General features: G+C 45.6%; 1 protein-coding gene across 1 annotated transcript in view; it reads left to right on the forward strand.

The window, feature by feature from the left end:
- The window catches only part of ARSG (arylsulfatase G), a 148893-nt gene that overhangs the window by 95434 nt on the left and 37406 nt on the right, over nucleotides 1–16053 (forward strand). Inside the window, exon 9 of the mRNA XM_054975854.1 lies at nucleotides 7802–7910. Within this exon, the coding sequence (XP_054831829.1) occupies nucleotides 7802–7910 (109 nt within the window). The remainder of the gene's footprint in view (nucleotides 1–7801; nucleotides 7911–16053) is intronic.

A 16053-nucleotide genomic window follows, 5' to 3' on the forward strand; every position in this document is an offset into this window, starting at 1 on the left:
TCTCCAGGTGAACTGATCGCTGTGATCTGGAGACCAGTTGTAATTCCCGGAGATCTCCAGCCACTACCTGGAGGCTGGCAACCCTATGGATGCAAGTGTGGTGAGCTGGTATCAGATTGCAGAGATGAAGCAGCAGCAAAATGGAAGCCATTCGACTGAAAATATAACTACCAAGAATAATCAAAGGTCCTTAAAAGACTGAGAGCAATAGTACAATGTTGAAGGCCTTTGCTTGCTGCAGTACAGGTTGGTGCATTAAGAGTCAATATAAGCCCAACTGTGGTAGTATTACCTAGTATAGTTTCACACAGGGCTTTTTTTCCTGGGAAAAGAGGTGGTGGAACTCAGTGGGTTGCCAGCTCAGGACCGCACAATAACGTCACTTTGTGTCAGCTGAAACAAGGGGGGAGTTTTTTAAAGTTTAAATCACCCTCAGCTAAAATGGTCACATGGCTGGTGGCTCCGCCCCCTGTTCTCCAGACCGAGGGGAGTTTAGATTGCCCTCTGCGCTGCTCCAGCGGCGTGGAGGGTGATCTAAACTCCCCTCTGTCTGGAGATCAGGGGGCGGGGCCACCGGCCATGTGACCATTTTCAAGAGGTGCAGGAACTCTGTTCCACCACATTCCAGCTGGAAAAAAAGCCCTGGTTTCACAGACATTTTCCTTTGGGTGAAATGTCTTTTTCTTCAGCAGCTAAGGTCTGTTATTCCGAAACTAGGGGAAAAAATAGTAGGTAGCCATATTGGTCTATAGCAAAATCCAAAACCAAAATCCACATAAAACTTTTTTTTAAAAAGACCATCCAAAATAACAAAGATTGTGCAAGTTTTTGAGTTCTCTGGGACTCTGAGTTCTGGATAACATGCCTTTCACAATATGTTATTTTGGTTGATCTTAATAAAAGGATCTTGTTTGTGGATTTTGCTATGGACCTAATGCAGCTACTTATTTTTGAAGCTGTTGGGAACAAAAATAAAATTTTTCAAGTGTAAACAAGTGAATTCTTCATTGAGTACACAATCTAAGCTACCTTGTGATTGACTGCAAAATACTAGACATTTTCAGAAAATGGAAAAAAAGTTAATTCAAGGCCCTGAATTATTTTTATAGCCTTTCAGGAAACAATCACTGTCCTGGGAATATTTATATATGAGGTCGATCCCTGAGTTTTAAACTTGTACACATGATATTAAACAAATGCCTTAAGCACAAACTTCAGAAGGAGAAAAGATCCTGTATTCTTTTGTTGCGAGCAATGCAATTACACTCGCCATTACACTTCCAACCAGGGCTTTTTTTCTGGGAAAAGAGGTGGTGGAACTCAGTGGGTTGCCCTCGGAGAAAATGGTCACATGGCTGGTGGCCCCGCCCCCTGATCTCCAGACAGAAGGGAGTTTAGATTGCCCTCTGCGCCATAGCACAGAGGGCAATCTATACTTCCCTCTGTTTGAAGATCAGGGGGCAGGGCCACCAGCCATGTGACCATTTTCAAGAGGTTCCAGTACATCGTTCCACCGCGTTCCGGCTGAAAAAAAGCCCTGCTTCCAACCCAAGTCCTTGCCCACAACTGTAACAGCTATATTCTCAGAATCAACTTGCATGTAATGTTAAGAGCTCCCAATTTGAAGGGAAGTGGGCTCTCATTTTAGGGGTTATCTTTTAACGAAGTGCTTCCACATCTTTGGAAAGAGATCTAGAGATACGCTTGTCATCAGCGAGTGGCTAAGAGAGCTAATGGTTCTCTCCTCCCACATTGCTAGAGGTCACAGTTTTAAAATAATCTGATTTCTGTTTAGTCTCCTAGTGAGTGGTTGTGCATGCTCTTTCTCTCTCTCTCTGCTACTGTACTCCAAATCTCGGGAAAATCTCTGGATGATCTATCCCAGTGCTTTCATTAGGGTTGCCAACTCCAAGCTGGGAAATTACTGGAGAAAGTGGGGTTTGGGGAGGGAATAATGGCATAATTCCATAGAGCCCACCCCCCAAAGTAGCCATTTTCTCCAGGTGAACTGATCTCTGTGGCCTGGAGACCAGTTGTAATTCCGGGAGATCTCCAGCCACTACCTGGAGGCTGGCAACTCTAGCTTTCATATAGATGTTTTTAAGAGACTCCTTGTACAGTACTTTACTGAAGATGGATCACAGAGGGGACTTCCTTTGTTTTTTTACTTCTCTATCATTAAGAAGACTCGGACGAGAGCTGTGTTGGTTTCTCTTTTTCAGATCAGCTAGAAAGGGCATTGGGTTGGATTATTGGAGCCAGACTATTGGTCTGTCTAGTGCAGTGTCAACTTTAATTGGCAGCAGCTTTCCCAACACCTGCTACCCGAAAACCTTTAACTAGAGATGCCAGAATTGAACCAGACCTTGTGCTTATAAAATGTTTGCTGAACCACTCCCTATTTAGGCTGAGTCAGCCAGGAGGCTGTAGCATAAAGCACTTCTTTCTTACTTCTGCCGCTATGACACTTGGAGAATATGTGTGTGCTTCATATTTCCGGTTTGCTTGTGAGAAATAGAAGCAGTCACTACAGCAGCAGCTATTTCCCCATCTGTTTCCTGACAACTTCCAAATATAGAAAGGAATGGTCAACAAAGCATGATAAAAAGCTGCTACAGAACTCTCAGTCCCAGAACTTGCTGCCTCCTTTTTAAAAAATCCCTGGTTTTAAATGATCATCTGTAGCCGTATTAATTAACTTTTCACTCATGGAAGTTAGTTAAAGAGTTCACAGCCCTCAGATCCAGTTTTCCGTCATAATGTTCAAATAGAGATCCTACTATTAGTTAAATGTCTGAAGAAGAGAGCTCATGAAAGCTCATACCCTACCACAAATTGTTAGTCTACTATTATCAGTTCATTATTGTTTGTGTTTGGTTTTGGAGGTTTTCTTCTCAGTCGTTCCATAACAGTTAGAAGATTCATTTTGATAGGAAGCTATCGAGTTTGTCTCATCCAGAGGAAGAATCTGTACTGTAGCGTATTTATTGATTTGACTGTGTCATAGAATCATAGAATCATAGGTTGGAAGGGACCTCCAGGGTCATCTAGTCCAACCCCCCTGCACGCTCCCCTGCTCACAGTGGCCCAAATCATGCCCTGCCCGTTTCAGCCTGGATTGGGGCCAAAATGGCCCAGATCAGGCCTCTGACGGGTGGTGGATCACTCTCCCGCTCAGCAGCGGCCTAATCCTGACCATTTTGGGCCCCTTTTTGGCCATTTTCAGCCCCCTTTTGCCATTTTGGGCCCAATTTTGGCCCAGTTTCAGATTGGGTCCAAAACAGCCAGGATAGGTGATGTCAGGGTGTGTGGCATATGCAAATCAGTTATGCCAATGATACATTTCCAGTGATGCCAAGGGGCATGGCATATGCTAATGAGTGATGTCCCCTGATTAGGATGTGGCTGTGTGCTTCAGTAGAGTCAGTCCAAGACAGTGTCCCTATTATGACTTGGAGATTGTTGGTGCTCCATGTCTTTAAGGACACTGTGCAGAAAATAGATCAAGATGACTAGTCTTGTTAGTCTGTCTGTAGCAGTAGAAAAGAGCAAGAGTCCAGTAGCACCTATGAGATTAACAAAATTTGTGGTAAAGTATGACCTTTTGTGAGCTACCGCTCACACTTCTTCAGATAACTGAAGGTATCTGAAGAAGTGATCTGTGACTCATGAAAGCTCATCCCCTACCATAAATTTTGTTAGTTTCATAGGTGCTACTGGACTCTTGCTCTTTTCTACTGTGCAGAAACTAGTTAAATTAGTTGGTCAGCAGCACATCAAAACTTTTTCAGTCAGTCAAAGGGCCAAACTGCCTGCGCCAGTGGGGAAACTTCCTTCCAGACAAAACTTGCCCAATGAAAAGCATTTGCTTATCTTTCTCCCTCTGTTCCTGAAGAGACCCCTTGAGACCTGATGGGAGCTGCAGCCACCGGATGAAACTCCTTCACGTTTCCACAAATAGTTTATTTCAGAGATTGCACAGATGACTTCTTCCTGCCCAGACATGGAAAAGATTTTCAGTAGCCGGGAGAGTCATTTTGCCAAAGATATTCCCTCTCCCTTCCCTTGAGTTTGCAGCTATTTTAAACTGCAGAGGGTAGCAGTAAATGAGTTGACATCGTATGGGGAAGAGATCAATAGCAGCTTTCTGAAAGTGTTAGGTCAGTGCAGGTTCAGTACCAGTGCAGGATTGGACAGCACAAACTGGCACATGATACGATATTAGGAGAACTGGAAGAACATTTGACAGTCGGGATAGCTGTGCAGTTCTCCAAATGGCGGTCCAAGAAGTGCATTTTCTTCTGGTTAGCTGACATCTCTACATCTCTAGGAAGATTAAAGTAAAGGCTTGTCTGAAATAAACACTAAGAGCCAAGCTACAAGTGACGCCTGACACAGGTTGGACACTTGTCAGCTTCCCTCAAGTTTTGATGGGAAATGTAGGCATCCTGGTCTTGCAGCTGTAATGGAGAGCCAAGCTGTAAAACCAAGACGCCTACATTTCCCATCAAAACTTGAGGGAAGCTGACAAGGGTCCAACCTGTGTAAGGTGTCACTTGTAGCTTGGCTCTAAGTCAATGTCAGCAAATACAGATGTGCACCCCCTCCCCCCAAAAAACTCTGAGTGATCCGGATCCAGGTTTAGTTCAAGAAAAAAACAATAGCTGAAAACTGGGTCAGATTTTCTGATCCAGATTAGAGAATCCCAGATTTAACCTGCCGTTATTCCCTATAGCGAATAATGCCCAAGGGGGCTGTGGCAGCAAACAGTTTAATAGGCTCCTTTAGAGCATGGGAGGGCAGTCTCCCACTCTGCCCTGTGAGCCTTGTGCTACCCTCCTGCAGTAGCAGCGTGGAGCTTGGCAGCTCCATGCGTGCCCTCTCACTGCCACCACGGCGAGCAGTAAAGGACTTTGCGGCTACCTACTGCAGCTGGATAATCCAGTTGAGCAAAGTTTGGCCCCCAGATCTGATCCGGGATTTAACCTGGGGGAACCAGCAAAGCCAGATTATGCCAAATCATCATGAATTAGGCTTTAAAAGTTGGTTCTCAAAGCCAAATGCACACCCCTATAAGCAAATATGGGGGACAGGGAGGTGAGGAGTTTTTTTTTTTACCATGCTGGCAGGAGGGATTATTTATTATTTAATACGCTCTTAACAGTTGTCTGGCTGTATAAATATTTCTTTAATCTACGTCTCTTGGCAGCAAACATATCCAGATCCTGTTGTACAAACAAAACATTGACATACCTGAACACACCCACATCTCTCTAGCCCTTAGATACCATAAGCAAAGCAGTGACTGTTCGAAATATTTCCCTGCATGAATCATCCCCTGCCACCTGAGAGTGAGGCGGACTGACAGCCCCCGACTGGGCATGTACCGGCCATTCCTCACTCCCCAGACCCCTTATGGGGATCCCCATAATACAGAAACTCAGCCTGAGGGCCCTGTTTCCCCCCAAATGGATTGAGGCCACCACGGGCCAAGTGCTGAGGGGTGGGGGCCAACCATCAGACCAGGAGCCCATGCCGTATGTGCCTGGGTGGGGTCACCTGGCCCCTGGACACCCCCTCCACAACATGGCAGCCAACATGCCGCTTTCCAGCTCACCTCCCCTGCATCGCCCGCAATTCAGGCCCCCAGATGAGTCTGGGAGCCATTATTTCCCTACTACTGATGGGAGGGACTCAAGCCCAAACCAAGGCAAGCCACTCCTTGCTGCCTTCCCTCAGTCATAGTAGCCCTCACTGCTGGAGTGATGCCAATGACTTCCCAGACCAGCAGTGAGCTGGGGAACCTGTTGCACAAAATCTTCTGCGTAGTTATCATTTCGCCGGACCTGTAAGACAGAGATGTTCCACCAGGCATATGGTTGAGGTCAGGCTTGGCCTCCACTGGCTGAAAAATGGAGGAAATGATGAAAATATAATCTGAATCCCACCCTACTAAGGTGGTTCACAACCTTATTGTGTCGAGTTGTATCTGCTGCTATTGATAACTGCCATCTAAATATATATCCAGGGCTCATTTTGAGGGGGAATGCACAGGAACGCAGTTCCAACAGTTCCCCAAAGAGGTCACATGACAGGTGGCCCTGCCCACCTGACTCTCAGCCATTTTGGGCCCGTTTCAGCCTGGATTGGGGCCGAAACGGCCTGGATCAGGCCTCTGACGGGTGGTGGATCACTCTCCCACTCAGCAGCGGCCTGATCCTGACCATTTTGGGCTCCTTTTCAGCCATTTTCAGCCCCTTTTTGCCATTTTGGGCCCAATTTCGGCCCTGAATGGCCAGGATTGGGGCCAAAACAGCCAGGATAGGTGATGTCAGGGGGTGTGGCATATGCACATCATTTATGCTAATGACACACTTCCAGTGCTGGCAAGGGGCGTGGCATATGCTAATGAGTTATGCTACTGAGTTATGCTAATGAGTTCCTCCAGCTCTTTTTCTACGAAATGACCCCTGTATATATCTAAATATATATCTGAATATATATTTTTATATTTTTATATGTGAAATATAATATACTATGTTTTTAATTAATCTGTTCATGGTTTTTAACTGTGTAAATGGATGATTTAATATGTTGTAATCCACCCTGAGCCCTTCGTGGGGAGGGCGGAATAGAAATCCAAAGAAAATAAATAAATAAATAAATAAATAAATAGTCTGCCTCTGCATCTGCTAATTGTACTGGTTTTTATGTGTGTGATTTATAGGCATTTATAAAGTGCAGAATGCTGCTTTGATTTATGTAGATTTTATTCCCATTTTACAGATGGGTAACTTGAACTGACACCGGATCTTGCCTAAAATCATAAAACTGAGCAGGGATTGAACCCAGGCCCAAATCTGGCATGCTCCCTATTGCATTGTGCCAATGCTTTGTAATCTTTTGGACTCTCCAGACCCACCCCCTGCCCCCGCCATGTGCTGAAAAGGCTAAAATTACCCCATGTTTAGCATTGCATCGCTCTTGCATTGAGCTGTTGCCAGTCCTCAATAAACTTGGCACACGGCCAAGTAAAGAGGGGTGCGCCGTATGCCGCCTGATATTGCCCAAGCGGCAGCGTTGCTTTGAAAATGCACAGGGAGAAGGTCTGATGACCCCTGATGCAGTCTGGAAACAAGCGTTTATAATAACTGGTTCCTTGAGTCCTTGGTCCTTCAAGTTGTGTCATCTCCTTGTTCCATCTGTCAAGAAATATGAAAACAACAACATAAATATCTACAATCAAACAGCAATTATTTTGCACATTTCAGCGTGGACTTGATTGGCAATCCCCTATTGAACTACCAGCACTTTGTGGGAGCCAACCCTACTCCCATTATTGGTCGGACTTAGTGTCTTATAGTCACTTTGTAAATTGGTGTGAATTAAGTATGAAATTGTAAAAAATAATTATTGTCTTATATGCACTGCGCCACTTTAAGAACATTTCACATAATATAATTTTGAAGAGAGTCTTTAATGGTACATTGTTTGTTCCCTTAGACGTGGTTATCCACCCGGGTTCTTGCAGTTTGCTTCTAAGGGTGCTTCTCTTTTCCTTACAGTCCTCAATAAACAGGCACCAGGGAAGAAATCTATGTGGTCATTAGGTTTGCTATGCTGTTTACGTTTTCAGTTTGGCACGTCTCTCCGTTCCCTAATGGGCTCCTTGTCCTTCTGGGAGAGGACGTCCTCCTGGCTCTATATGATGGCTTTATTTTGCAATCTTGGCTCACAAGAGGGAAAAGGTTCTGACAGACGAGCCTCTGCAAATACTTTTTTTTTCTGCTTAATTTCACAGATGGCAGCTCAGCAAAGCAAACGACTTGGGAAGGGGGACACCGCGTTCCCACAATAGCCTATTGGGTGGGGAAGATCCCAGCAAATGTGACAAGTCATGCAGTGCTGAGGTAGAAGAACAAAATTGTTGATGTTTTGGGCTGTTGTTATGGGATCCTTTTCATCATCCTGCCAGAAAGGGAGGAGTAGGCATCCAGCGTCTTGGCCAGTATAAGCACCTTAGCAGCAGCTAAACTGTTCCTTCTTGCATCAGAATTGCTGAAAACAAGTGTTTTTAGGAGTGGAAGAGCCTGTCATTTCCTAAGAACTTCGCAAATCTGGGGCTTGACTTGAGTTAACCAACAGTGACCTCTGGTCATTATCTGCAGCTTTATGCAAGCCACTCTTTCAAGCTAGCATGACAGCTTCAAATAAGGAGTTAGAAAGCTTGCCGGAAAACTTACTGGTATCCACGTGGTGGGTGTTCAAAAATGCTGTTAATTAAGTAACAGCTGCGCTTTTTCCTGGATAACTATGAGTTTGAAAGTGAACAAAAGTGAATGTATGGGTTGTTTGTTCAGATAAAGATTTTTAAAAAGGTATGTAATAAAGTAGAAATTCTATCCACTGATAATCTTATGCAGGGCTTTTTTCCTGGAAAAAGAGGTGGTGGAACTCAGTGGGTTGCCAGCATGGGGGCAGCTCCTGGTGGGAGGTGGTGCCCCTGGTACCACATGCACATGTGCGCTCACGTTCCTGGGACCACGCAATGACATCACTTGGGGTCAGCTGGAACAAGGGGGGAGTTTTTAAAAGTTCAAATCACCCTCGGCAAAAATGGTCACATGGCCGGTGGCCCCTCCCCCTGATCTCCAGACAGAGAGGAGTTCAGATTGCCCTCTGCGCAGTGGAGGGCAATCTCAACTCCCCTCTGTCTGGAGATCAGGGGGCGGGGCCACCAGCCATGTGACCATTTTCAAGAGGTTCCGGAACTCCGTTCCACTGCATTCCAGCTGAGAAAAAGCCCTGGTCTTATGCAATTGTTACGGTTTTGCTAATCTTGTGCAAAGAGACAAAACCTTATATGGATCTTACATGCTAAGCCAGACAGCCTCCTGGGAACACTTTCTCCTAAGTGTGTGCATTTTTCAATCACCATGGCGAACGCCTGCCAAGGGAAAGGGGCAGCTAGATACATCCCTTGCTTACATCCATCTGGATAGGCTGAGACACCTCAATGCCACCCGTCAACGCATTCTCCACCTAGCTCTGGAGCATAACCTAGCTGTACCATCCTGGACCAACTGGAGTTCCCAAGCTAACAACAAACTAATCAACCAAAATATCTCCCTTTCTGTTAACAGAACTTTACCAGAATATCCAGTCCAATGTGACGAGCATCATGATTTTTGCTCCGAGACTGAGAATGTAGCTCTGAGAGATGATTTTAAGCGTCTGGCATTTCTAATCTAAACAATGGAAAGTGTCGCAGGGCTGTCCTTGCCGTCACGGGAAGCTAGCTGGGTATGTTTCCTTGATGTCACTAGATAATATATTGCAGATGGCCCCAGAAAGGAACAGGTCTTTGCCTTGGGATTCCTCTGGCCTCGGTTGTCAAGCAAAGCAGTGCCCAAATTAGTGCTGGCTTGGCCTGTTGCCTGGTCTCAGAACAGGCCTCTGAACTAGCAGACAGTTCCCAAGGCCAACTGATGGCTCTGCATGGATTTGGAGGTTGATCTTGTGAAGTGGGATTCTTGGATGGGAGGGACCCTCGCAGCCAGACTATGGCTGATAACTCTCATCAGGACAACGGCAACCGGTCAAAAGATGGAGCTGTGAGTCCATATCCTCTTCCACAGACGCTGGGTATTTCAAAGGCAGCTGGCTGCATATGACAAGGGCCATGCCCAAGCTGGCCCCGCAGTCTGTGGACCAGGGAACCAGTGAGATTTCACCTTGTTTTATAAAGCGATTATGATCAGCACAGTTCTCAGGGAGAATCAAGTGGCTGGTGCTCTTTATGTTACATGCCGCTTCTTGTCTACCCTTTGCCCGTGTCCTCACATCACCTTGAGCCAAGCTACAAGTGACAAATGACACTTGAACGGCAAGTGAACAGACTCACGTGTATTCCTCCCTGTTCACTTGCGCTCCACTTGATCACATAGTGTCATTCAAGTGTCATTCGTCACTTGTAGCTTGGCCCCTTGTCTTTACTTCCTGTGGATTGCTTATCTGGCTTTGCTGTTTTGACTATGGCTGTAGCTAACATCCTGGAAGAGTATTCATTTCTCATCTCATGGCTGCTGTCCTGCAACACTTTTAGTTCTGATCCTTGTTGTTCCTCACTTCCCACGTCCAAGCTCAACACTCAAGATAATGTGACCTGCCTCTTGCTGTTGCTGAAGAATCTATAGGCGGGTCCCTGGATTCTGCTGTCTTATAGGGGTGTGCACGGGAAAAACGATCTGGAATACCCTGAAACCCAAAGCGACAAGCTGCTTTGGGTTCTGGTTCTGGAAATTGCTTCGGTATGCTTCAAAAAGATTCGAAGCATACCAAAGTTAGAGGTTTCCACCCCCCCACCCCCGAGCACCCCTTCCCCCTTCCCCCTTCTGCACTTACCTTTAAGGTCAGAACAGGCCTTCTGCCGCCGCCACCGTGGCCAGCAGGGTGGCGGAGAAGGCTGCAGCCGGTTCCCTTGGCCACCCGCAGCCTGCACCACCACTTCAGCTTCTGCAGCGACCGGCAGCAGCAGCAAGCACCAGCGCCGGCACCACCCACGCTGCCTGCGGGTGCCTGCCTGTGGCGGCAGGCAGGATGGCAGTGAACGCCGGTGCCTGCTCTGCCCACACTGCTGCTTCGGTCTCTGCAGTGACCGGCAGCAAGCGCTGGTGCCTGCGCCATCTTCGCTGCCATGGAAGCCTCTGCGGTGGTGGTGGGCTGGACGGCAGTGAACGCCAGCATCTGTGCCGCCTGCGCTGCTGTGGAGGCCTCTGTGGTGGCCGGCAGGGCAGTAGTGAGCGCTGGCACCTGCCCTGCCACAAGAAAACTGCCCCAGGTAAGTGGGGTGTTGGTGGGAGGGCGGGAGGACAGGCACCCCTTAAGGCCCTAAAGGTTCCCGAAGCATTCTGAATGCTTCAGGAAGCTTTTGCTTCGGGATTGCTGGCCCCAATTTGGAAATCTCTAAGCTTTCCGGATCAGATCTGATTCGAATCAGATTCCAGGAGCACACACCCCAAGAGAGCGGCACCTGAAACTATCTTCTCTGGGGTTGTCAGAGTTAACATGTTTAATAATACCAGTGATAATTAAGCATCATTGTATGAGTTTTGTGGGTATTATTATTTCTACTATTACATAAGCACCTTCTAATATGAAAGTACTCTTAATGTAAACCATGAAAAGTTATTACTGCTGCTAATAATTGCTTTGACATTTGTGTCATTTGTCGGCATTGGAGGTTTATTAATGGTGTTTTGTAGCACAACCATGTATGTGAAGCCTGAGGGTGCATCTTCGTGCTACCTTGTTCCTTATACACTCCCATATGGAAACACTTTCTTTATGCTGCACATTGGACATAGAAAAGTAAAGGTAGTCCCCTGTGCAAGCACCGCGTCATTACTGACCCATGGGGGGATGTCGCATCACGACATTTTCTTGGCAGACTTTTTATGGGGTGGTTTGCCATTGCCTTCCCCAGTCATCTACACTTTACCCCCAGGAAACTGGGTACTCATTTTACCGACCTCGGAAGGATGGAAGGCTGAGTCAACCTTGAGCTGGCTACCTGAACCCGGCTTCCGCTGGGGTCGAACTCAGGTCGTGAGCAGAGCTTGAGCTGCCGTACTGCAGCTTACCACTCTGCGCCACGGGGCTCCTAGACGTTGTGCCAAAATAAATTAACCTTTTATGCTGAGTCAGTTTTGGTGTACCATGTCTTGTTTCTTGATGAGGAACATGGTTATCAATATATCTAATTTTCAATGAGCCCCATCTGAGTATACTTAAATCCAGAGTTTGGAAATCATGGCCATAAAAGACAGTTCTACAAATATGAGAAACACTCCAGGCTTGCAGAAGTATCTGAAATCAATTTTAAAAATGGGGGAGGGTTTTTTTAAAAAACCCACATAATAAAAGGGGGGGCTGTTGCTTTAACTAACAGATGCCCTCAGCGGTTGTTGTTTGTCAACCATAACAGTAACCAGTCCTTGGTTTCTGTCAGGAATAGGCAGGAGGGTAGGAAGTGACCTTTTCAAGGCCTGTTTTGGCTTGGCAGCACCCACCAGCTGCCTTGCTACCATATAATAATAACATTAATAATAGAATTTGATTTATATACCTGCGCTTCAGGACAACTTAATGCCCACTCACAGAGACTTACAAAGTGTGTTATTATTATTGTCATGCCCTGTGAGGTGAGAGTTCTGAGAGAACTGTGACAGGCTCAAGGTCACTCAGCTGGCTCCAAGCGGAGGAGTGGGGAATCAAATCTGGTTCACCAGAGTAGAGTCCTGCTGCTCTTAACCACAGGGCTCATTTCGAGGGTGAACACACAGGAACACAGTTCCGGTAGTTCCCCAAAGAGTTCACATGTCAGGTGGCCCCACCCACCTCTTAGCCATTTTGGGCCCGTTTCAGCCTGGATGGGGGCTGAAACAGCCTGGATCGGGCCTCTGACAGATGGTGAATCACTCTGCCACTCAGCAGCAGCCTGATCCTGACCATTTTGGGCCCCTTTTCGGCCATTTTCAGCCCCTTTTTGCCATTTTGGGCCCAATTTCGGCCCTGAATGGCCAGGATTGGGTCCAAAACAGCCAGGATAGGTGATGTCAGGGGGTGTGGCATATGCAAATCAGTTGTGCCAATGACACTTCTGGTGATGTCAAAGGGCATGGCATATGCTAATGAGCTATGCTAATGAGTTCCTCCAGCTCTTTTTCTACGAAATGATCACTATGCCAACCTGGTTCTTGTGACTTGCATGATTCAGCCAGACTCAGCTACTTACCACCATTCAACAGCAGCCGCCCCATGAAAGCCAGTATAGTGATTAGAGTTTCAGACAAGAATCTGGGAGACCCAGGTTTAAATTCCCACTTTGCTGTGGAAGCTCACTGGGTGACTTTGGGCGAGTCGCACACTCTTAACCTAACTCACCTTACAGGGTTCTTGTGAAGATTATATGGGGGAGAGGAGAATTATGTGAGCTGGTTTGGGTTCCCATTGTGAAAAAAGCAGGATATTGATGAAATAAGTAAGTAATGAATATAGCTGAAATGGGAGGGCAGATAGAAGGTAGATTATTTGGTGTGTGGGAAGGAAAGAAGGAAGCAGTAAAGGGGGAGAGTCTAGGAGCCAAGCTACAAATGACGAGTTACACGAGGACTGCAGATGAAGGGAGTCGCAGTGTTAGCCGGGAAGCTGAGTTTTAAAAGAGATCGGAAAGCTTTGTCAATTTCCTCTCTCCACAGAGCCAGAGAGATGGCTGCTCAGAGGGTTTGTTTATTTCCTCTTCGCTTCCTAGAAGGGGAGGTGAAACTGACAGAGCCGTTGGGAGGCAAAGAGGAAATTAACAAACACTCTGGGCAGAGATCGCCCTGGCTCTGTAGAGAAGGGAAACTGACAAAGCCTTCTGATCTCTTTTAAGACTCAGCTTCCGAGCTAATATTGTGACACCCTTCACATGCAGTCCTCATGTAATTCATCATTTGTAGCTTGGCTCCCTGGGAGTTTTCAGGGAAGAGAAAAAAGGAAATAGTGTGGGTGGGTGGATCCTTGCAGGTTATGCCCCCCCTCACTCCCCCACTCTGAGACAGATTTTCCTGCCAAAAGCCAAGTTTGCCTGCTTTGGCTGAGCAGCCCCAAGTAGCATGTCTCTATTTGTGGTTTTAAAGTTCATTTTGTGTTCCATCCTGATAAGCAGTTATAATTTTGGCTTTTTAGCCCAGCCCAGAAACTTGATGGGGGGTGGGGAAGCAGGAGCCCAATTCCTCTTTGTTGGAAATGGCACTGGAGACTATATAATGTTCAAAAGAAACAACAACTTTATTGAACAGGCAGGGATGGAATAAGGACAGTCGGGGAATGAAACAGCGGAGGTAAAATTTGTTGGTAGAACAGAATACTCTTTAAGTAACAGGCAAAATAGTTTTCTTGCAATTTAGTTTCTATGTTCTTAATCCTTGACAGCGAGAGGGGTTTTGTTTTCTTCACAGAGTTCCTTTTTACAACTCAGGTTTCCTGATGTTAGTTCAAAACTGTTTTCCTTTCACAAAAGACCTGAGTCCTCCTCAGAGCAAAGCCCCCTTTAGACACTGGGCAGGAATTAATCTTCTTCTCACAAAAAGAATTAACTCTCCTTCACTTGGCTTGAATTGGAATCAAAACCCAATCACTCTTTGCCAATCACTCTTTCACTTATATATATTTAATTGGCCAAAAACTGAGAACATCCTTCCAAAATGTATATGGGTTAACAGACACTGAAATAACTGAAAGTGAGAAATGATAGTTATTCCTATCAGATCTTACTGTTATGCAAACTGGCAGTTTGTTAGAAATGTATCATGTTTCCTGCTTCCTCAGTTTTGAAATGGGTCACAGAGCATGGCGCTGAGCTTGGTTAACTCATGATTGCATTATTTATATAAGAGTAATTTGGCTATTTTATATGTTAATTACCTTTTATGTACTGACCAAGTACTATCTAAGACATAGGTAGACAGCTACTGATGTTTATTTCCCTAATGAAATATGGTGAACTCAAAAGGTGAAACTGGAGCCAGCCTGAGACACAGCATTTGTGTGTTAGTAAGCAGTGCCTAGGGAGATGAAATACTTTATTCACTACAGTCAGATGTCATGATAAACAATGGTTTATTAACATTTGACCAACCCCCAGTTAGTTGTGATCTTGTGAAAACTGAATGCAGATGGCATCAGAGATTTCAAAACATGGTTTGTAGCTGGATTATTAATCAGTTTGTAGTAACTGTAGCTTGTTTTGATGTCTGGTTTGTTGAATAGCATTTAATCCAGTATCTGCCTAGCCAGATAAATAGCAGTACATAGGATGATGTGGGAGGCTTAGATGTGGTAAGATGCAGACAAGCTGGGGTTTATGCACAAACCGAGATTTGTTACTTATGTCTGGTGGACTAACTGGTGCATGTTACACAAACCATGGTTTATTGTGATGTCTGAATGAAGCCATTGGAATAAACTATTCTAGATGTTGTTCACCTCCTAGGAAATATACCCAAAAGAAATTTTGTCTTCAAAATGGATCACTATTTACAGTAGCAGATAATGAGGCAAAACTGTAAAAGCTCATGAAGCGTAAAGACTGCAGGTGTCAAAGAAAGTTGTAGGAAAGTCCAGTCTAGCAAATTTGAAAGTCACAAATTTGGAAGTCTTCCCAGAAGAAAACTAGTAACATTTTGACTTGTGAGTTACAATGCAATCTGTGAGTTACAATGCAATCCTAAACAGATAAATTTTCTGGAAGCGTGAAATGGGGACTTTTCTTTGGTGCGAGCCCACGGGATGCAACAGGGAAACTTCCTGTGGGAATGTGTGTCAGAATGCCACCTCTCAGCCCAGAAAACAACTATCAATCTAACCTCCATGTTCAACAGTTATCTAGGCCATGATGGAGCCAGCCAGGTATTGTCATCAGAAATCCCACATCACTCCAGTCAGGCTTCATAATGGCCTTCATAACTGGAGTTCTATTGATGCTGTCAAAAGGCTTTACAAGCACAAATGGATGGACTGAAGACCGAAGCAAGTATAGAGCCTGGAAGAAAGAGGCTAGTACTTCTATTGCTTTCTACTGCACAGTTTTCTTTCTGTCTCAGTGATTCTTTACCGTACATAAAAATATTTTGGAGCTCTAGCAAGGGAAGTGACATTTACTTCCTTGTGATGGAACTTTTTAATCCATCTACATGGATGGATCCTGCTGATGAAGCTGTTGTGAAAGGCGTAGGCATTATATAAACATTAAAGACGCTTCCCTTGCACCATTCGCCTTTTTTTCTTTCTGGTGTAGTGGTTACGAGTGTGGGACTCTAATCTGGGGAACTGGGTTTGATTCCCCACTCCTCCACTTGAAGCCAGCTGGGTGTCAGTTTCTGTTCATTCTCGGCAATTGCCTTATGACTGTTTAACTGTCACAATGCTGACTATATACTCCTTGCCCCTCCTTTTCCTACAGAACGGAACTCTTGGCTTTGACAGCCTTTCAACGCTAGAAAACTCAAC

Source organism: Eublepharis macularius, chromosome 4 (genome assembly GCF_028583425.1).
Source record: "Eublepharis macularius isolate TG4126 chromosome 4, MPM_Emac_v1.0, whole genome shotgun sequence".
In the NCBI taxonomy this organism is placed as follows: Eukaryota; Metazoa; Chordata; class Lepidosauria; order Squamata; family Eublepharidae; genus Eublepharis; species Eublepharis macularius.